General features: G+C 45.8%; 12 protein-coding genes across 12 annotated transcripts; 6 read left to right on the top strand and 6 right to left on the bottom strand.

Moving 5' to 3' along the window:
- Positions 1-91: 91 nt before the first annotated feature.
- On the bottom strand, positions 92-2,158 carry Bathy01g00390 (ABC transporter related; the record flags this gene model as incomplete). Its single annotated transcript, XM_007515261.1, has 1 exon — positions 92-2,158. The coding sequence occupies one exon, from the start codon at positions 2,156-2,158 to the stop codon at positions 92-94; it is 2,067 nt and encodes a 688-aa protein (XP_007515323.1).
- A 299-nt stretch (positions 2,159-2,457) lies between these two features.
- On the top strand, positions 2,458-2,934 carry Bathy01g00400 (predicted protein; the record flags this gene model as incomplete). The annotated part of the gene is made up of 1 exon (XM_007515549.1): positions 2,458-2,934. One exon carries the CDS (start codon positions 2,458-2,460, stop codon positions 2,932-2,934), a length of 477 nt encoding a protein of 158 aa, XP_007515611.1.
- Positions 2,935-3,051: 117 nt separating this feature from the next.
- Bathy01g00410 (S-adenosylmethionine transporter) lies at positions 3,052-4,254 on the bottom strand (the record flags this gene model as incomplete). The annotated part of the gene is made up of 1 exon (XM_007515324.1): positions 3,052-4,254. One exon carries the CDS (start codon positions 4,252-4,254, stop codon positions 3,052-3,054), a length of 1,203 nt encoding a protein of 400 aa, XP_007515386.1.
- A 227-nt stretch (positions 4,255-4,481) lies between these two features.
- Bathy01g00420 (predicted protein) lies at positions 4,482-5,507 on the bottom strand (the record flags this gene model as incomplete). Its single annotated transcript, XM_007515691.1, has 1 exon — positions 4,482-5,507. One exon carries the CDS (start codon positions 5,505-5,507, stop codon positions 4,482-4,484), a length of 1,026 nt encoding a protein of 341 aa, XP_007515753.1.
- Positions 5,508-5,747: 240 nt separating this feature from the next.
- Bathy01g00430 (predicted protein) lies at positions 5,748-6,515 on the top strand (the record flags this gene model as incomplete). Its single annotated transcript, XM_007515367.1, has 1 exon — positions 5,748-6,515. One exon carries the CDS (start codon positions 5,748-5,750, stop codon positions 6,513-6,515), a length of 768 nt encoding a protein of 255 aa, XP_007515429.1.
- Positions 6,516-6,832: 317 nt separating this feature from the next.
- On the top strand, positions 6,833-7,501 carry Bathy01g00440 (Dynein light chain 1, cytoplasmic; the record flags this gene model as incomplete). Its single annotated transcript, XM_007515414.1, has 2 exons — positions 6,833-6,898; positions 7,313-7,501. The coding sequence occupies 2 exons, from the start codon at positions 6,833-6,835 to the stop codon at positions 7,499-7,501; spliced, it is 255 nt and encodes an 84-aa protein (XP_007515476.1).
- A 146-nt stretch (positions 7,502-7,647) lies between these two features.
- Bathy01g00450 (predicted protein) lies at positions 7,648-9,303 on the bottom strand (the record flags this gene model as incomplete). Its single annotated transcript, XM_007515638.1, has 2 exons — positions 7,648-9,049; positions 9,224-9,303. The coding sequence occupies 2 exons, from the start codon at positions 9,301-9,303 to the stop codon at positions 7,648-7,650; spliced, it is 1,482 nt and encodes a 493-aa protein (XP_007515700.1).
- A 306-nt stretch (positions 9,304-9,609) lies between these two features.
- On the top strand, positions 9,610-10,710 carry Bathy01g00460 (YtbE (Aldo/keto reductase YtbE); the record flags this gene model as incomplete). Its single annotated transcript, XM_007515086.1, has 1 exon — positions 9,610-10,710. The coding sequence occupies one exon, from the start codon at positions 9,610-9,612 to the stop codon at positions 10,708-10,710; it is 1,101 nt and encodes a 366-aa protein (XP_007515148.1).
- Positions 10,711-10,763: 53 nt separating this feature from the next.
- Bathy01g00470 (unknown protein) lies at positions 10,764-11,534 on the bottom strand (the record flags this gene model as incomplete). Its single annotated transcript, XM_007515458.1, has 1 exon — positions 10,764-11,534. The coding sequence occupies one exon, from the start codon at positions 11,532-11,534 to the stop codon at positions 10,764-10,766; it is 771 nt and encodes a 256-aa protein (XP_007515520.1).
- Positions 11,535-11,730: 196 nt separating this feature from the next.
- On the top strand, positions 11,731-13,771 carry Bathy01g00480 (predicted protein; the record flags this gene model as incomplete). Its single annotated transcript, XM_007515598.1, has 2 exons — positions 11,731-11,823; positions 12,062-13,771. The coding sequence occupies 2 exons, from the start codon at positions 11,731-11,733 to the stop codon at positions 13,769-13,771; spliced, it is 1,803 nt and encodes a 600-aa protein (XP_007515660.1).
- A 522-nt stretch (positions 13,772-14,293) lies between these two features.
- On the top strand, positions 14,294-15,703 carry Bathy01g00490 (predicted protein; the record flags this gene model as incomplete). Its single annotated transcript, XM_007515437.1, has 1 exon — positions 14,294-15,703. One exon carries the CDS (start codon positions 14,294-14,296, stop codon positions 15,701-15,703), a length of 1,410 nt encoding a protein of 469 aa, XP_007515499.1.
- Positions 15,704-15,927: 224 nt separating this feature from the next.
- Positions 15,928-18,936, bottom strand: Bathy01g00500 (polyphosphate kinase; the record flags this gene model as incomplete). Its single annotated transcript, XM_007515707.1, has 1 exon — positions 15,928-18,936. The coding sequence occupies one exon, from the start codon at positions 18,934-18,936 to the stop codon at positions 15,928-15,930; it is 3,009 nt and encodes a 1,002-aa protein (XP_007515769.1).
- Positions 18,937-19,182: the final 246 nt, after the last annotated feature.

A 19,182-nucleotide genomic window follows, 5' to 3' on the forward strand; every position in this document is an offset into this window, starting at 1 on the left:
AGCACATTTGAAATAAAATATGTTGTACAACATCAGAGAATAAACAAAAAAACTTTTTATCATCTCTTCTTCTTCACTCTTGAGTGTGTTATTATTGTGTTCCCATCTTCATCAATTCTACAGTCGATGGCGATTCCTTCATAGCCGCTTGCAGTTGCGAATCCCACATCTTTCTATACTTCCCGTTCACGTCGGCGTACAACGTTTGGTGATTGCCGCTTTCAACAACTTCGCCTCCGCTCAATACTAAAATCTTATCAGAATCCATAATTGTCGATAATCTATGCGCGATGACTAAGTTCGTTCTACCTTGCGCCGCTACGCGAATGGCATCCATGATCTGATTTTCGGTGTGCGTGTCTAAACTCGACGTCGCCTCGTCGTACACCATAATCGGCGGGTCTTTCAAAAGCGCTCTCGCAATGGCCACACGTTGTTTTTCACCCCCGGATAATCGCAAGCCTCTCTCTCCGACTAACGTGTCGTACCCAGACGGTGTTTGGTTGACAAACTTCTCAAATTGCGCCGCCTTTGATGCTCTTTCCACCTCTTCTCGAGTCGCCACATCGCCTTGACCAAGTTTCCCAAATCCAATGTTGTATTCGATGGTGTCGTTGAACAAGACGCAATCTTGCGGCACGATGCCAATGTTCAATCGCACCGAGCGTTGCGTACATTTCGCCACATCTTGTCCATTGATTAGAATTCGACCGCCTTGTATGTCATATAGTCTATACAATAACTTAGCGATAGTAGACTTACCGGCTCCGGATTCGCCAACTAACGCCAACTTTTGCCCCGGCTCGACGACGAACGAAACGCCTTTCAAGATTTTCCGATCTTCCTTCGGATCGTACGAAAAGAACACGTTTTCGTATTCAATCTTTGCTTGCGAAGGATTCGCCAAGACTAAGTCTTTCGCGTCATCTGCGTCCGCAACCTCTTGATTTTCACCCATCAATCTAAACATCGCCTCTACGTCAACCATGCACTGCTTGATCATTCGATAGTACGTGCCCAAAAAGTTCAAAGGCACGTACAGTTGCAAGATGAAGGTATTCACCAGAACAAAATCACCAATTGTCATCTTGCCATCGACGACTTGTTCCGCGGCTAATCCCATACTCGCCGTAATACCTACGGTTATAATCAGAGCCTGTCCTAAATTCAAACCGGCTAAAGATTGGGTCGTCTTCAGCGTCGCCTTTTGCGTCTGTTTCAGCGCTTCGTCGTACGTGTGCGCGATGTGCGGCTCCGCGCAGAATAGTTTAATAGTTTCAAAGTTCAACAACGAATCCGTCGCTTTCTGATTAAACCGATCGTCCGCTTCCGTTTGGTCCCGTCGGAACTTATTTCTCCACTCGGTAAACGGTACCGTAAAACCAATGTAAGCGAAAATCACGAAAAACGTTATGATCCCAAAATACCAATCGTATTGCACCAACAAAAAGCAACACACCATGGCAACCTCGATAAAAATCGGCGCGATTTGAAACGATATATACTTCAAAAGCAACGCGAAGGACTCCGAACCTCTGGCGCACCCTCGTATGACCGCCCCAGTTTTCCTCGTGATGTGAAACTTGAGCGACAAATCCATCACGTGCGTAAACACTCTCAATGAAATCTTCCTCGACGCGTGCGCGCTGACGTACGCGAAAGAGTTATCTTTCAACTCGCCAAAGAAGTTCGCGCCAAATCGTAACGCCCCGTACGCAACAATCGCCCACTCAATGTCCGACCTGTTCTCGCTCACTCGATCCACCGCTATTTTCAACGCAATCGGAGAAGTCACGTTGCACAGTTTACTCGCCAACAAGAAAAATATCGCGCACAAGAGCATGAACTTGATCCATATCTGCTCTTTCGGCCATAAATACGGAACCAAAGACCACAATTCTTCCTTGTGTAACTTCCAAAACGATTGCTTTTGCTCCTTCTTGGCGAGTTTATCCATTTTTTTGTTCAGATTAGACTCCCGCTTGTTCTTTCCATTCATTTCGTCGGCGTCACCACTACTTTCTTTTCGTTGGACATTATCCAAAGCCGTCACACCGGCTGCTTTCACCGCAGGTAAAGGTGGTGGATTTTCCACGTCCTCGCCTGCTCCTGAAGTCTTACCACCATTTCCACCACCTTTCTTCGTAAAAGCAGACATTCTTCTTGGTATTCTTCCTCTTCTCTTCTTCAAAGTCTTTTATTACTCTTTTGTATTGGATTATATCTGTAATAAAATAATGAGGAACACGAAGGGAGTGAGTGACCTTTTTCAAGAATTTTTGTGTTTTCGCTCTCTTCTTCATTATTTTTTGACGGCTGCTGCTTTTTTTTGTGTGTTTGGAATCTTGTTCAGTTTCTTCTCTGCGTCGTCCGTACGCACGTACCAGAGGCAGCACAGACTTCTATTACGTATTCGAGAAGTAGTATCAATTACCACCACGCACGATCGACGAGGAAATGGGGAGTAAGAAACGCGCAAACAAGGAGGAGGAGGAGGAGGAGGAGGGAAATGTGATGAAGGAGAAAAAGACGAAAAAAAAGGTGTCCGACATTGACGACATATTTGGAAAAGTCGTGAAGAAGAAGAAGACGGAGAAGAAGAATGAAAGTAACGAGGAAGGCGATGGAGGCGCGAGGAATAAGAGTAACAACAAGAAGAAGAAGAAAGAGAAGGAAGGATACGTGAAAATTCTGCTCCCCGGGCAGAAAAAACCGAAAGGGAAACGGTTAAACAGCAAAGGCGAGGAAGTGCCAGAGTTTACTCCCGTGGACAAACCGAGACGGATGGAAGACGGTTTGCCAGTTTATAAATCGTACGACGATTTCACGGACATGAAGCACGGACAGCAGAAAGTAGATAGCAAAGGCAGAGTTTTGGGGCCGAATGGGGAACCAGGAGGGAAGTGTCCGTTCGATTGTTGGTGCTGCTTTTAATTTCATCGCGCAATTTGTGTTTACCCGAATACGTACAATGAATGAAAGTCAAATAATCATATTCATTACACAAACACATTAACGCATTATCATCGGTTCTCTTTTAAAATGTTGGATTTACTCTTCTTTCTTTTGGTTCTCTTTCCAGACGACGTATAATGTGCTCGGGACAATCACCATCGCGCCTAAAATCGTATTCATAGAAATGGCTTCTTTAAACAACACCCATCCGACGCCCGCGGATAAAATCAACTCCGTATATCGAAAAGGCGCCAACGCGCTAGCGTCCACCATGGAAAAGGATTTTAACAAACAATACAAAAGCGCATTCGCACCAGCACCTAACGCGGCTAACGCGCCGTACTGCGTCATCGTCGGCGCGACCCAACCCATAAACGCGAAGGGCGAAAAGATCAACGTCGTGAACAACGCGGTGTAAAAAATCATCGCCCAAAACGATTCTCGCCCGACAAACACTTTATTCAAAACGTCCAAACTGGAAAACATAGTCGCTGCGGCTAGAATCAAAAGCCAGGACATGTTAAACGACCCAAGCCCGGCGGCGCCTCCAGTCGGTTTCAAAACCACGCACACGCCCAAAAATCCAACCACCGTCCCGATCCATCGATTCACGTCTACTTTCTCTTTCAACACAAACCTGGCCAAGACTAGGGTGAACAACGGGATGGTGAAATTCAACGTCGTCACCACGGCAATTGGTGCGACGGTGAGACCTTTCGCGTACAAAAATATTCCCATTGCCAACAAAGCGCTTCGCGCAAAGTGTAAAGGTAATCTATCCGTTTTGAACGAGTCTTTTCCAGAGATCAACATGACTGGCAACATCGTCAACGTCGCGAAGAAAAATCTCAAGAAGACAACTTGCGCCACCGATAAAGTTTGTCCCGCCGCTTTCATAATCACGTCGTTGGCGACGCCGATAATTTGATGCATGAAGAACCACGCGATGCCGATGGTGAACGTCCCAACTGGAGGAGCTGCTGCACCATCAGCGGCGGCAGAAGCAAACGTGACGACCACCGATTTCTTTTTCTTCGTCCTCTGCAACGCAGCATTAATACTGTTGATTTTCTCGTTTTGAGCGGTGCGCGTCGTGGCAGCATTGAAAACACCAGCTTTTGTCGTCCTCGTCGTCGTCGTCGTCGCAAAATTCGTTTTGGATAAAGAAGAAGCAAATGCTGACGGTGATGAATGTTGTCGTCGTCGTTGGCGTTGATGATGCCGCTTCTTCGCGTCCGTTCTCGATGACGACGACGACGTCGCTAACGACGACGAAAGAGTAGACGTTGTGGTGAGCATGTGGATAACAGTGTTCTTCTCGCTATGTGTTGTGTGTGTGTGAAGTATTACTCTGTTTTGCTCTCGTTTTATTTTTGTCGTTGTGACGACGCTTTTGTGAGTGTCTGTTCCAATGCAAAAATTTACTACTCTGCACCTCTGACCTCTCTCTACTTAATCCACTAATAATAAGAACAACTCTAAACTATTTTCTACGCGTTCTCTCGCGAGAAGACAATTATATATACCTATAACGTCCAACGATTATCGTGAATCCACTTCGTCGCGACAAACTTCGTCCCGCTGATGACTGGGCACCCGCCGTGTAAACTACTTCGATCGAACGTGTTGTTCGGATGGACGCTCCAAAACAAAAGCGCGTCGCCTTTCCTCGGCTTGACTTTTAATCCAGCCTCGCAACTCGTGTAATCGATCCCGCGTAACCGATATAATCCGTTTTGACCTTCCAACGGGAACACGGTTTCACCTCCTTCGTCTGGGGTGGTCAAGTATAAAAGAAAACTAGCGACGCGTTGCGATCTTTGCGGACCGTATTGCGAGGGATCAAACATATCGTAATGCGAATCGTATTTTTGGCCGATTTCGTAGCGTAAAATGTTGTAAGCTTCCCCGTGCGTCGCTGGAATGTGCGTCGCGCGCGCCATCTTCTCTTCCACGCGTTTCAACGCCCCACTTTGTTCCATTTTTGATGTCAAAAACGTCCCGGAACTCGTCCGAATGTTCTTCGTGGTCTCCAACGTCTCGCCTCTTTTCAACGCCAAACCGGATTTGTGCAATCGACTCCTCGCCGCTTCCACGATCGCATCGCAATCCGCATCGCTGGCGAAATTTCGGTACATCACCGACCGAGGCGCCGTCGAGAGGAGTTGAAATTTCAGCTCGGTCAAGTACTCGTCGCCAAGTGCGCCGACTTTGTCCAGCGCGTTCGAGTCTTCGCTGTTCAACTTTTCTTCTTCCATTTCTTCTTCTGTAACTCCACCTGCAAGATTTTTTACGTCTTTCTCTCCCAAATCATCATCTTTGTGAACACTGTCGTCGTCGTCGTCGATTTCAATGACTTGCGCGTTTCTGAGTGCCCCTGGACTCGGATCTTCTCCGTCTACATCTTTTTGCGTCGTCGGCAAAATCATCTTCGTCGATGATAAATCACCTAAATTTCCGCGCGTTACGAATCCAATCAGAAAACAAATCACCGCTAACAGCGAAGCTTTGGAAATCGAGAGCGATTTGCGGTACGTCGTGCCGTCGCCCATTTTAATGATGATTTAGTGATATAATACTCCCTCTCGAGCGCTTCTTTTTGTCCTTTTTCTCCTCCTCCTCCTCTTCCTCTCTTGTTGTTCTGCGCGTCAATAATTAACTTTTGGTGGTGTTTTTACGGGAAAGAACAGAAAGATTTTTTGTAAAGAGGGCAGGAGGCGGAAAAATCTCTCACTATTATATTGTCGCTGTGTTTACTCTCTCGCATTATCATCGGTGAAAACATGATGAATATGTCCCTGGTGTACGATGCGAAAAGATGTTCTTCTTCGTTTTCTTCGAGATGCAGCAGCAGCATGAGCAGCAGCATGAGCAGCAAAGCTCAACACCATCATCATCGTCCCCTAAAAATAATAAGAAGAACAATATCAAACCAAATCGTCCCGTCTGGGAAACCGGATCAAAATGGCATCGTCCCGTGCTTAGGGCCGGGAATGTGCGAATGGCCGGACGCGTGGCAATATTTAGTGAAAACGAAGCGAATGCCAACCATCGACGCTCGGAAAGCGATGCAGATGCAAAAAAAAGGCGCCCTGATTGTGGACGTGAGATTTCAACCAGATTTCGAGCAGTGGTCGATCCCGGGGTCGATCAACGTCCCGTACATCGAGGGCGGTTTGTTAGCGAAACTTCGTCTGCCGGGATTTAAGAAGAAAAATATGAACTTTGTGAATGACATGCAACGAGTGGCGGAGTTGAAACAGGATATCATCTTGGTCGATATTTGGGGCGGGACGTTGCTGAGCGAACCGCCAAAGAACCGAGGGTTGACGGATAACACGAAAGGCGCCGGCTCGTTACCGGCTGCGTTTGAAATGTACCAAGTCGGATACACGAAGTTATACCACTTAGCGGGAGGGGTGAATCAATACTACGAGGACGCGTACAAATACCCGAACGAGTTACCGGAACCGGATTCAAAATGGCCCGGGGATTTGGAGTGGTTCGGATATAGGCAGTTCAACGGCAAAGATCGAGCGAAAGGACAAAGAGACGATTAATAATAACGTGAAGTTGTTGAAAGAAAGGCTTGTTGTGTTCACATCAAATTGTTGTTCTCATAATAATATATGTGTATTGTGATCTCCTGGATCTCTTTAATTCATTTCATCATCAGACGAAAGTTTTTTTCTCATCTCTTTTACATACCTGTTTGTTGCTACACCGTCTCGTCCTTCTTCTTCTTCCAGTCTCTGAATTCAGTTCTTTTGACGAAACTTCCATGTCTGTCGTCATTTTTTATTTCGCGGATACAGACAGAGGAAGCACTCACTCATCACAACCACACGACGCCTATTATCTACTACAAAACATCAAAATGGAGAACAGCAACAGCAACGGAGGACAAATGAAACCGTCCATCAAGTCTGCGGACATGAAAGAGGTTTGTCATCAAAAGACAACGACGAATAAAAGTAGTTCGCGCGCGCGTCATCTCGTCGTTGCAAAATTTTCGAAAGTCAAACCAACAGACGCTTTTGCGAAGAAAAACGAATCGTCTCTTTTGATGAACAACTAATAACACTAATACTCTCTTCTCTCTTTCACTCGCTCATCGAAAACACGCGAAACAGGAAGTCATACAAGACGCGGTAGATTGCGCCAAAATTGTGCGTGAGACCTTCTTTTTTGTTTTCTCTTCCTCCGCGCGAACGTGGAAAGTCACATTTTGCCTTTGTCTGGGTCGTTAAAAATTTTGACTTTTTCAACGACCGACGACGCTTCGTCTTACTCTCTTTGACATTTTCCGTTTTCTGCAATATACCCACAACAACAACAACAACAACAACAACAACAGGCATTAGAGAGATACGAAATAGAAAAAGACATAGCCGCGTACATCAAGAAGGAGTTCGATAAGAAGTACCAGCCGACTTGGCACTGCGTGGTCGGGAGAAACTTTGGGTCCTACGTGACGCACGAAACCGGACACTTTATATATTTCTACATCGGGCACATTGCGATTTTATTGTTTAGGTCTGGATAACGGAGAGGAATGGCGGCAGGAAGGAAGAGAGAGAGAGAGAGTAGGAGTAGCAAAAGAGGAGGAGGATGTAGAGGAGGAATCATAACAACAAAAACAACAACATTAGCTAACGTAGGAATAGCGCTCTGAGATACACAACCAGAAAATTAAAGAACAAACTTTCGTCTGTTTTTTCTTGTCCCGTCCGTTTCCGTGCTGCGCACGTACTCAAACTCGCCGTGTTTTGAATCGAACGTTCCTTTTTGTACGCTCATTAGCTTCAACGTGAATCGAGGCCCTAATTCTTGCAACCTGGCGATGACAGAGGTTGGTCGATCGTCGTTCTCGTCCGCGATTTTTTTTTTCTGAGCCTTGGTCAATTTTTTCTTTCGCTCGAACGGTTTCTTCTCCTTTTTTTTACCGTCTTCATCTTCCCCGCTATCGTCGTCTGAATCATCATCATCATCATCATCATCATCATCATCATCGCTGCTGCTACCGCTACTACTACTGTCGTCGTCGTCATCGGAATCTTCGTCGCTACTACTCCCAGCTTTGAACTCGTCCGAGTCCGAATCGGAATCTTCGTCGCCGCTAAACTGCACGTCCTCTTCATCCCCGTCCTCTTCGTCTTCTCCAGACGGAAGCGCTAAGCTCGGTTTACTCTTCCTCTTACTACTCTTCTTTATTCTATTCTTGGAAAAGGACTCTTCGTCTACCTCGGCGGTGGATAAGTGCCCGCCGTGTCTTCTTCTCACCCCTTTCTTCTCCTCGAACACGTATCGATGGTGTCGAAAAAAAATGAAATCTCGTTGGTTGTGAAACGTCACCACGCGTCTTCCTTTAAACTCTGGTTTCTGAGGGAACAAACTCGCAAACATTCGTCCAATTCGGTGACCTAATCGAGTGCTAAAGTTATTCAACAACAACTCTGGGTAATGCGACGTCGCTCGGCCGTGATTTCGAATCTTTTTACTCAAAATTAAATTCGTCAGTTTATACATCACGCTCGGTCCTTCCGGCAAGTGCACGTGTAACAACCCGTTCACTCGCGCACCTTTACTAAACGTTTTATTCTCATTGAAAATGAGCAAATCCGTGAATCCTCTCGCGGTGGCGTGCTTCACCATCTCTTTAACGTGGTAGTTTCTTCTCGCGTAATAATACGCGTTCGGGACTACCGTAAATAGATTCTCCAAAAACTTAAACATCGCGCCGCTCGGTTTCCTACTCGTCGTTATTATAATCTTCGGGCTCGAGTTGAACGAAAAATACGACGCAAACTCGTCCTCTTTATCTTCGTTGTGAATCTCCTCCTCGTCTTCTCTCACGATGTGCGTCTCATCTATCACGCGTTGGTTTTCTATCGTTTTCGGGACTTGTCTCGGTGCCGGCGTCTCCCCGTTTTCCAACGCTCTCAGTTCTTCTTTTTGTCTCAGTTGACGTCGTTTTTTCTTCTCTACGCTTTGTTCGTGTAAGAGCTTCCCGTAGACTTCCGAGCGTCTTTGCTTGTTTTTTATTTGACTGGTGAGCTTGCCGATGGAGACGTTTTCACTCTTTGTTCTTCTTCTGTTTTTATGTTACGTGATTTATGATGATGTATGAGAGAGAAGATATAAATGAGATACTACTAAACAACGCGCGAGCGATGCTTTCCATCTAAATGAGAAAAACAATGGCGGCGAAAATCGAAAATTGGAAAAAGAGAAAGAAAGAATAAAAAAGAAAGAACGACGGACGCACCCGTCGTCGTTGTCGTCCCCAGGGGGATCTTTCCGTTTCCGTTTCAACGACGTGCTCTTCTTCGTTCGCGTGACCCCCATAATAATGTTCTCGTTCTTGTTGTTATTATTGTTGTTATTATTGTTGTTCTATAGTATTATGTGGAGTGTTGTGTCTTCCATAACCAACAAAACAGACTGAAAAATGAAAAAACAGGAAAAAAAAGTTTTGCCGGCGAGATGTCTATTTTTAAACCATCATCATCATCACTCTACATAATACACAACGCACTTTGAGAAGAGAGAGTAAGAGATTAAGAGATGCAATCGAGGAAGAGTCTCTCTGTGGTATCTTCTTTATTATATTCAGGATATAGTGATAACAACACCAACAAGAAGAAGAAGAAAATGGCCGCCGGCACATCTTCTTTCAGGAAAACGGCACAAGCGACATCTCATCAACAACAACAACAAAAACAAAAACATCAGAAAAACGATATCTCCCGAACGCAACTGTTAAACGACGGGAACGTCATACCGACTTTAGGATTAGGGACGTGGAAATCGAATCCACCTGAGGAGTGCACTTTAGCCATCACTTCGGCGTTACGGAACGGGTTGACGCATTTGGATTGCGCGTCGGCGTATGCGAACGAACACGTGATTGGAAAGTGTTTGAGTAAAGTTTTTGGCGACGAAGATACGTCGCGAGAGGACGTGTTCATTACGAGTAAGTTATGGAACGATAGACGGAAACCAGATGACGTTCGAGAGGCGTTGGAACAAACATTAGAAGATTTACAGTTGGAGTACATCGATTTATACTTAATTCATTGGCCAGTGTGTTGGAAACGAGGAACGGTATTAGTGGACGATACGGAGACGTCCATCGAGGAGTGTTGGAAGACGATGGAACAGTTGAAGAGAGAAGGGAAGGTGAAATCGATTGGGGTGAGTAACTTTAATCAAGAACAGTTGACACAGTTGATGAAACATTCAGAAATTAAACCAGCGGTGAATCAAATCGAGTCGCACCCGATGTTACCGAACGATGCGTTGATTCAGTTTTCAAAGAAGATGGGCGTGGCGGTGACGGCGTATTCTCCATTCGCGAGAGGAAGCGAGTTGTTTAAAAACGAAATTGTACGAAAAATAGCAGAAAGAAGACAAACGACGCCAAGTAAAGTGATTTTAAGATGGCATTTACAGAGAGGCGTGATTGTGATTCCGAAATCGGCGTCTGAAATTCGAGCGAAGGAAAACGCCGATTTTCAGGCTTTGGAAACGTTTTCGCTCACGGAGGAAGATATGGAGGAGTTACGCGCGCTCGATTGCGATTATAGCACGGCACCGGCGCCGTGGAGTCATTTCCCGCAAGTCGCCAGAAGAAATAAGATTTTAAGGCCGTTATTCAAAGTGTTGACGTACCCGTTTTTTAAGGTGTTTAGTATGGACGTGCAGATGATGGGAAGGAAAAAATTCATCACGTTTGGCGCGACTCGGCGCTGAATACGCTGATGAGTTTGGGATGCTACTGCTACGATGTGTCATTAAAATACTACTCATCCAAACGACGACTCAAACGGGCACACGTACGATTTTCTGGATTCGTTGCTTTCTTTGCTATGAACTACTGGGAAAGGATCGTCCGTCGTCCTCGCCCGTTTCACGTTTCCTCTCGGCGGTTTTCCGAGAGAGACCTCTCGGTGGTAGCGAATACCGCTTTCGTTCACGTTCGATAACGGCGACCTCGATGGTTTTTCACCGCCAGGCGTTCGTCGTCGCACTTTTCTCTTATTCGCATCGTTCTCGTCCGCGATGACGTCTGGCGACAGAGACATCTCCGGCGACAACGGGTCTTCTTTCTTCTTCGTTTTCTTCGTCTGTTTCGTCTCCTTTGAGCTCTTTTGAGTGGTGGAAACATCATCAACTTTGTTGTTCTCGTTGAAAATCTCCTCCAACAACCTCGTCGTTTTGCTCTCCTTCTCATATCTCTTTCCATTCGTACTCTCAATCTCTCTCCGTTTCAACAAATCCATCTCCACTTCTCGCACGCTCTCGTGTCTCCTCATCGTCCGTTGGAAACATCTCCTCACGTTCTCAATCTCCTCTTCGGTATCCTTCACGTGCACGAACCCACAGCTACTTCCTCCATCCTCCCCGTTTCCAAAAACGACAAAAAATAACCGGCTCACGAGTTTAGAAACGTCTGAAGATGAACAGCGGCTCAAATTGCGCAAGATTTGCGCGCGTTGTCGCCAAAACTGTTCCTCATTAGTTGTTGTTGTTGTAGTTGTTGATGACAATGATGATGTTCTCCTTGTTGATGACATTTTTAACAACACGCAACAACAACACACGACGATTCCATAGCATTCTGAACACTTTTCGTTTTTTTCTTCTGATTCGAGGTTCCCCCCATGAAAAAACTTTAATTTTGGTCGTCAAATCAAAATCGTCAGTCCTCTTCAGAAATTTTCAAGTTTGGACTCCTCTTTCGTCGTATAACAGAAGACAAAAACACAAATCATGGGATTAACGTCTCGGCGAGAGAAGATCGTTCTGTTCGGAGACTCTTTGACGCAACGCGCGATCGAACAAGGCGGATGGGGAGAGAGTTTGGTACGTCGTCGAGAGTTTGTATTCATTTCCTTTTTCTTTTCGTTTATTATTACGCAAAGTTATGTGTTCTCTTTCTTTGCGTGTCTGTGTTGGTGTTTTTTATTCTTGAATTTGATCGCCGCGCGCCTTGAATTTTGTCGTGAAGAAGAAGTTTAAATATAAACTAACCAATATTTACTACTTCTCTGTTGTGTTGTGTTACAAAACACGTCGAACGCAAACAAACACCGTTTAACAGAACGACCACTTTACGAGAAGAGCGGACGTGTACGTGAGAGGATTCGGAGGGTACAACACTCGATGGGCGTTAAAAGTTATGGACGATATCTTTCCCGAGAAATTCGACCGACGATTGCGCAAACATCACCTAACGATAATCATGTTTGGGACGAACGATAGCGCAATCGAGGAAAAAACGAGCAAGTTTCAAACGAGCGCGTACGTGCCCTTAGAGGAATACGAGAAGAACATGGAGATTATTATTAATCGAGCGAAGAAGTGCTCGAAGCACGTGATTGTTCTGGCCCCACCGGCGATGGATGAACAAGGACGGTTGAACTATCAAGTCGAAATGTACGGCGACAAGGCGTTCGCGAGGTTGGATAGGTCGAACGAAGAGCTACAAAAGTATGGGATGGCGTGTAAACGAGCGTGTAGAAAATGCGTGGTACCGGTCGAGGATTTGTTTGTCGCGTTTGAGCACGATACGAAAGGCTATTTTACGGATGGAATTCATTTCAACGCCCGAGGACAAGAACGCGTTTGGGAACGGTTGAAATATCGATTAACCATGGAAGGCATTCAGCCGGAGAAGATACAGTTGGATTACCCCATGGGCATTGACTTGAGAGAGAAAGGGCCGGAGTGGATACAACTATTCGAGAAATCGAGAATGGAGAATTATAAGAACAGAAACGGGGTGATGAGTTTTGACGAAAGTCCGTATAATCTCGGAAGAGGAGGTGCGCCGAGTAGTTCGATTTCGCCACCATCGACATCGTCCGCTACGAATACCGATGGTGTACCAATGAGCAATGTTGATAACAGTGGTAAGGTTGGATTCGTTATGAATCATCTGAGTAAGATTGCGATTGGATTCTTCGCCGGTGCGATTGTCGGGAAAGCACTCTCGTCCTCACCCTCATCGACGGGCGAGAAAGTGCGCGTGAAAGAAGTCAAGGTTGAGGTTCCGGGAAAAGAGCGAATCAAAGTCGTGAAAGAAATCGTGAAAGTTCCGGGCCCAACGCGAGTGGTTACGAGATACGAAAAAGTACCGGGACCGGAGAAGATTGTGGAGAAAATCGTCGAGAAGAAAGTAAAAGTTCCCGGACCGGAGAAGATTGTGTACAAAGACCGCGTGGTTAAAGAAAAGGTTGAGGCTCCCGGGAAAGAAACTGTTAAAGTTGTTTATAAAGATAAGCCGGTGGAGAAGATTGTCTACAAGGAAAAGATTGTCAAAGAGAAGGTGGAAGTTCCGGGTAAAGAGAGAGTAATCACGAAAGAGGTCAAAGTGCCCGGTCCGGAAAAGATTGTATATAAAGACAAAATAGTCGAAAAAATCGTCTACAAAACCGATAACAGCAGGAAGAATAGTAGCAGCGGTGGTAGCGCAGCAGCGAAAGAGAAAGTTGTCTATAAAGAGAAGCCGGTGGAGAAAATCGTATATAAAGACAAAATCGTCGAAAAGAAAGTTCAGGTCCCCGGTCCGGAGAAGATTGTCTACAAAGACAAGCCGGTGGAGAAGATTGTCTACAAGGACAAAATCATCGAGAAGAAAGTGGAAGTACCGATCATCAAGGAGAAAATCGTCGAAAAAGTCATCTATAAGGAGAAGAGCGGCGGTGGTAACAGTAGCCGAGGAGGTCCGCGCCTTCCCGAAGGCGCTCCGAAAGTCACCATCAAAGTTGGCAACACGGTTGGTTTCTTCTACGATATTAATAAGAAGTAAACGTACGCAAATGAAGGAGAACGCTTTTCTTATTGACGATTATTACTTTTCGTCTTCGTTGTTATTTATATTAATATATCATCACCGTATTGTATTCCTATTATTTCACAAACATGTTTTGGTATTTTGGTGGTTGGGCTCAATTTGTCTGAAAAAAAGCAAAAAGAGAGAAAGGTCGCCTTCGTTGTTACCGACAGCCATGACAGCCGCTCATTAAAAAAAACAGCCACTCATCAAAAAAAAAAGGCGTCCTCCGACGTCACACATTTTATTCAAAGCCGACCCCGCTCACTTCTTATTGTAGTATTGTATTTACAGTCGGGATCTGCTTGAGAACGGATAGATATTTAAAAGAGTATTCAATCGAGAGAGAGATTTGGTCGATCGAAGAAGAACGGACGAACGCGCGCGAAAAGAGTAAACGACGTGGCGACGTTTCGGGACACATTTTCGGGTGGTGATAAAAGAGAAAAGCGATAAAAAGGAATAAAAACAGAGGAGGACTTTAACATCGTATTCATCATGGGCAAAGGCGGTAAGGACGCCTCGGGTTCTTCCCCAATCACGAATGTGGATATGTCTCCCGCGAGCACCGCCACCACGTACACGGTTTCGCAGGTGAACGAGTGCGATCACATGACCGCGAAGGACTCCCCAAAACTGGTCATCTTCGGTGACAACGTGTACGACATTTCGAGTTGGATTTCAAAACATCCGGGAGGCGAAACCGTCCTGAAACAGTACTCCGGGAGAGACATTACGGACGCGTTCCGAGCGTATCACTCGGAAAACGGAAAAGCGATGAAAACGTTGAAATCCATGCGCGTTGGCGCCGTTCAAAGAAAGATTTCGGAGGAAGCGCCCCAGCATTTACACGATTTTCGAGAGTTGGTGAAAACGGCGGAGAACGCAGAGTTCAAGACGGATTATAAGCACTATTACGCCATCGCCATTCGCTTGGTGTCTTTGTTAGCCGTGGCAATTCATTTGGTCGTGAATAAAGAGGATACGTTTTCTCACATGCTCGGAGCCGTATCGTTGGGAATGTTTTGGCAGCAAAGCATGTTCATCGGACACGACGCGGGGCACTGCGCGGTGACCCACAATAGGAAATTGGACACCGCCATCGGGTGGCTCATTGGGAACATGTGTAACGGTGTTGGCATTAGTTGGTGGTCGAGCACGCACAACGTCCATCATTGCGCCGTGAACTCTTTGGAGTGCGATCCGGATATTCAACACATGCCGATTTTGGCAGTCACGAGGAAGTATTTCGAATCCGTGTACTCGTTGTACCACAACCGACAGTTGAAATTTGATTGGTTAGCGAAGAAGTTTGTTAGCGTGCAGCATTACACGTTCTACCCGATCATGGCCGTAGCGAGAGTGAACTTATACGCGCAAACGTTGATTCACTGCGCGACGGTAAAAATGTCCAAGAAACAGCGCGTCATTGAATTCGCCACGCTCGGTTTTTACTTCGCGTGGTATTCGACGCTGGTGAGCATGTTACCGACGGCTGGTGAGAAATGGGCGTTCTTCTTCCTCTCGCACGCAATTGGTGGGATCATTCACGTTCAAATATGTTTGTCGCACTTTTCGAGAGATGTGTTCGATGGGATTCCAAAAAACAACGAATGGATTGAGATGCAACTCGCCGGGACGATGGACATTGAGTGCCCAAAATATTTGGATTGGTTCCATGGCGGTTTGCAATTTCAAGTCGAACACCATTTGTGTCCAAGACTACCGAGACATAAACTGAGAGATTTCCGAGAAGAAGTTATTAAACCGTATGCCAAGAAAAACGGTTTGAAGAATTTCCACTCTGTTGGGTTCTTCGAGGCGAACGTGCAAGTATGGAAGACGTTGAAGAAAGCCGCGAGTCAATCCGTGTTATCGCCGGCGTTCTCGACGGAAAATTACATTTAAAAAGAAAGTACAAACACTCGCTGTCACGCATGCGTGGAGAACTTTTTTTGTGTATTTGTTAGTAGAATTATTATTTGGTTCCTGTATAGTATAGACCTATGATGTGTGATCATATGTAAGCAGAAGGGAGAGAGAGAGAGAAAGAGAGAAGATGTGTTGATTAGTTTGTAGTTTACGAGTTGGAAAATTCATTTTTGTTCTAGAAGTCAATCGTTCTTATGAATTTAAACCTCCATATCGAACGCGACGTCGTCCATACTATCCTCGCTGGTGTCATTAATCACTTTTTCTCCCTCTATCGGTCTCGCATTCGCATCGATGATTTCATGCATCGAAGGTCTCTTGTCCGAAGAAGAAGAAGAAGAAGAGGACACGGGAAAGGCACTTTCAGCTTTCTCCAACTTCTCCGGCTGCGCCATATCCTCCGCACTCTTCACCATCGCTTGCTTTGGCATTCTCGCCGCATATTTTAAATTCTTGGCCGCAATACCCGCGACAGATTGTTTCGTTTTACTTTTACTTCGTTTCTTTAACACGTCGACCATTAAACTCGCGTGTAAACCTTTTGTCGCGGCAATTGGCATGAGTTTTCCTTTCCCGGGATCTTGGCTCGAGTGTTTCGCCGCAATCGCTCGCGCTTCCGGAGTACGATGATATCGTCCATCCGCACCTAACTCCCACGCTAAGACACCATCCACGAGACAAGCATCGAGCATGTCTTGGATTTCGCACCTGATTCTCTCATCTTCGACTAACGTGACGACTTCGACGCGATGTAACAAATTTCTTCGCATCAAATCTGCGCTACCCATGTAAATCTTCGGATCCGCTTTCCCTGTCTGAAGCGCGTTTTCGAATCGAAAGCATCTGTGGTGTTCTAAGAATCGACCGATGATTGAGATCACGCGAATGTTTTCGGAAATGCCTGGGACGCCAGGGCGAATTCTACAAATGCCCCGAACGATCAAATTCACGCTCACGCCCGCCTGGCTCGCCCGATAAAACGCTTTACAAATCTCCGGGTCGTCTAAACCGTTCATTTTAGCCGTGATGGACGCTTTGTACCCTTTCTTTGCGGCGGTGATTTCGTTCTCGATTAAATCCACCATGCTAGATTGTAAGCTTTGCGGCGCAACCAGCAATCTGTTGAATTCTTTTTGGAAATGATGGCCCATTAAAAACTTGAACAAATTCACGGCGTCTTCGCCGTATTCTTCTTTGCACGTAAACATGCCGTAATCGGTATAAATACCCGCCGTGGACGGGTTATAGTTCCCAGTTCCTAAGTGAACGTACTTCACGAGCTTTTCTCCTTCTCTTCGTACGACTAAAGTTGCTTTACAGTGCGTTTTCACGCCTTTTACGCCGTACGCGACGTTACACCCGGCAGTTTCAAGTCGTTCCGCAAAACCCAAGTTTCGCTCTTCGTCGAATCGAGCTTTCAATTCAACCAACACGGCGACGTTTTTCCCGTTATCGCAAGCTTTAATCAAACTCGATATAATTGGCGAGTTCGATGAAGTTCTATACAACGTCGATTTAATGCTCAAAACATCCTTATCTCTTGCCGCGGCTTCGAAGAAAGCTTGCGTGGACGTCGCGAACGAATGGTACGGGTGGTGGACTAAAATATCTCCTTTTTTAATCTCGTCGAAAATATTACGTTTGCTCATCTCTTCCGCCTCGGAAGCAGACGAGGAAGGGACGTCGATACCAACCAATCTCGGGTGCGTTCTCGGAGACCAGTGGTCAAAAACTAAGGCGTCGTCCATTTCAAAACTCACGTCGATGGAATCTAAAACGCCGAATCCCAACGGCGCGGCGTGCGGCACCGAAGTCACGTCGAACGATCTCAACTCGAGAGATTTCATCAAACGGTCTTTCACGTGTTCAGGCATCGTGTCTTGCACTTCCAACCGAACGAACGATGCAAAACGTCTCGTTCGAACTTCGTCAGACATCATCTCTAACAAATCTTCCGCCTCCTCCTCGTTTCTTTCGACGTCCGCGTTTCTACACACTCGAAACGCGTGACACGCGCGAATGTTACATCCTTGAAACAACGTGTCCATGTTCGCCTCTAAAATTTGCTCTAAAGGCAAAAAAAGTTTACCTTTAGTTTCGTCCATAAACTCGCCAACGTCGATCCATCTGTCCACCACGGATGGAACAGAAACCACCGCGAATTTCTCGTTTGAGTACGCGTCTTCCAACTCCACTGCCAACGCTATGGACAAACTCGGTAAAAACGGAAACGGGTGGCACGGATCGATCGCTCTCGGATCTAAAATCGGTTCCACATAGTCGTGGTACCATTCGCGAACTTTCTGAACCGTTTCCTTGTCCATATCGTCGTGCGATAAAATCCTGATGTTATAATCCGCTAAACTCGGCGCTATTTGTTCGATGTACAACTCCGCCTGAATATCCGACATTTTTTCTACTTCCGCGCTGACGTATTCGAGCGTTTTCCTCGGCGACCATATGTTCTTACCTCTTTTCTTGACTAAGTTCCCAACCCCGACAGATTCTTGCCTCTTTAACGCCCCAACTCGCTTGGCGAAAAACTCGTCCAGGTTTCTCCCGCTAATCGCTAAAAACCGAAGTCGTTCGAACGCCGGAATGTTCTCGTCCGCCGCGGCTGCCAGAACTCTCCAGTTAAACGCCAACCACGACATCTCCGGGTTAAATATCTTATCGTTCAGAGTAAAGGATTCAATGTCTTCGTCTTTAAACCGCTCCACGTCGGTTTCCGTGCCTTCCGGTATAAACGGTGGACACGTTTCCAATAAAACTTCCAGAGCGGCGTTTATTATGCTTTTGTATCCAGCGGTTTCTTGGTTATACTGCTCCAACTCGTCCGGAGATAAGCCGAGTTGTTCGAATTGCGTGTCTTTTTTTACCAACTTGGTTACCACTCCCGCCCCGTTTAGTTTCCCTCGTCGTTTTCCTCCGAGTTGATTATAATTGGTAACCCCGTTATTATTACTCGAAGAAGCAGCACATATTTTAGACGATGGTGATGTCCTTCGTTTTGAGAACAACGACGACGACGAGTGCACCACAAAATTCGGTCGTCGTTTATTACGTGAGTCATCATCATCATCTTCAACGCGGAGTAGTACTAACCGACGGCGACAAAATTGTTGTCGGGGTCGTAAAACTCGTCGTTGTTGCTGGGAACAACAAACAGAGGAAACGGAGGAAACAGAGGAGCCCGCTAAAACGATCATTCTCTCTTTTACTCTTTTCTCTTCTTCTTAATATTGTTGTTCTGCGCGCGTTTCTCTTCTTCTCTATTTATTCCGTGATGAGATGTGCGTTTTTCGTGCAAAAAATATTCCTTTCTGCATGTGCAGCCGAAAATTTTTTTGCAGATTATTTTAAAGACCGACCCCCTCTTTTTTTTTCAATTTTTTACTCGCGTGTCAAATGGCAAACGATGAGTGATTTTTGTGCACAATAATCCTCCGATTGGA

Source organism: Bathycoccus prasinos (assembly GCF_002220235.1).
Source record: "Bathycoccus prasinos genomic : Chromosome_1".
Classification (NCBI taxonomy): domain Eukaryota; kingdom Viridiplantae; phylum Chlorophyta; class Mamiellophyceae; order Mamiellales; family Bathycoccaceae; genus Bathycoccus; species Bathycoccus prasinos.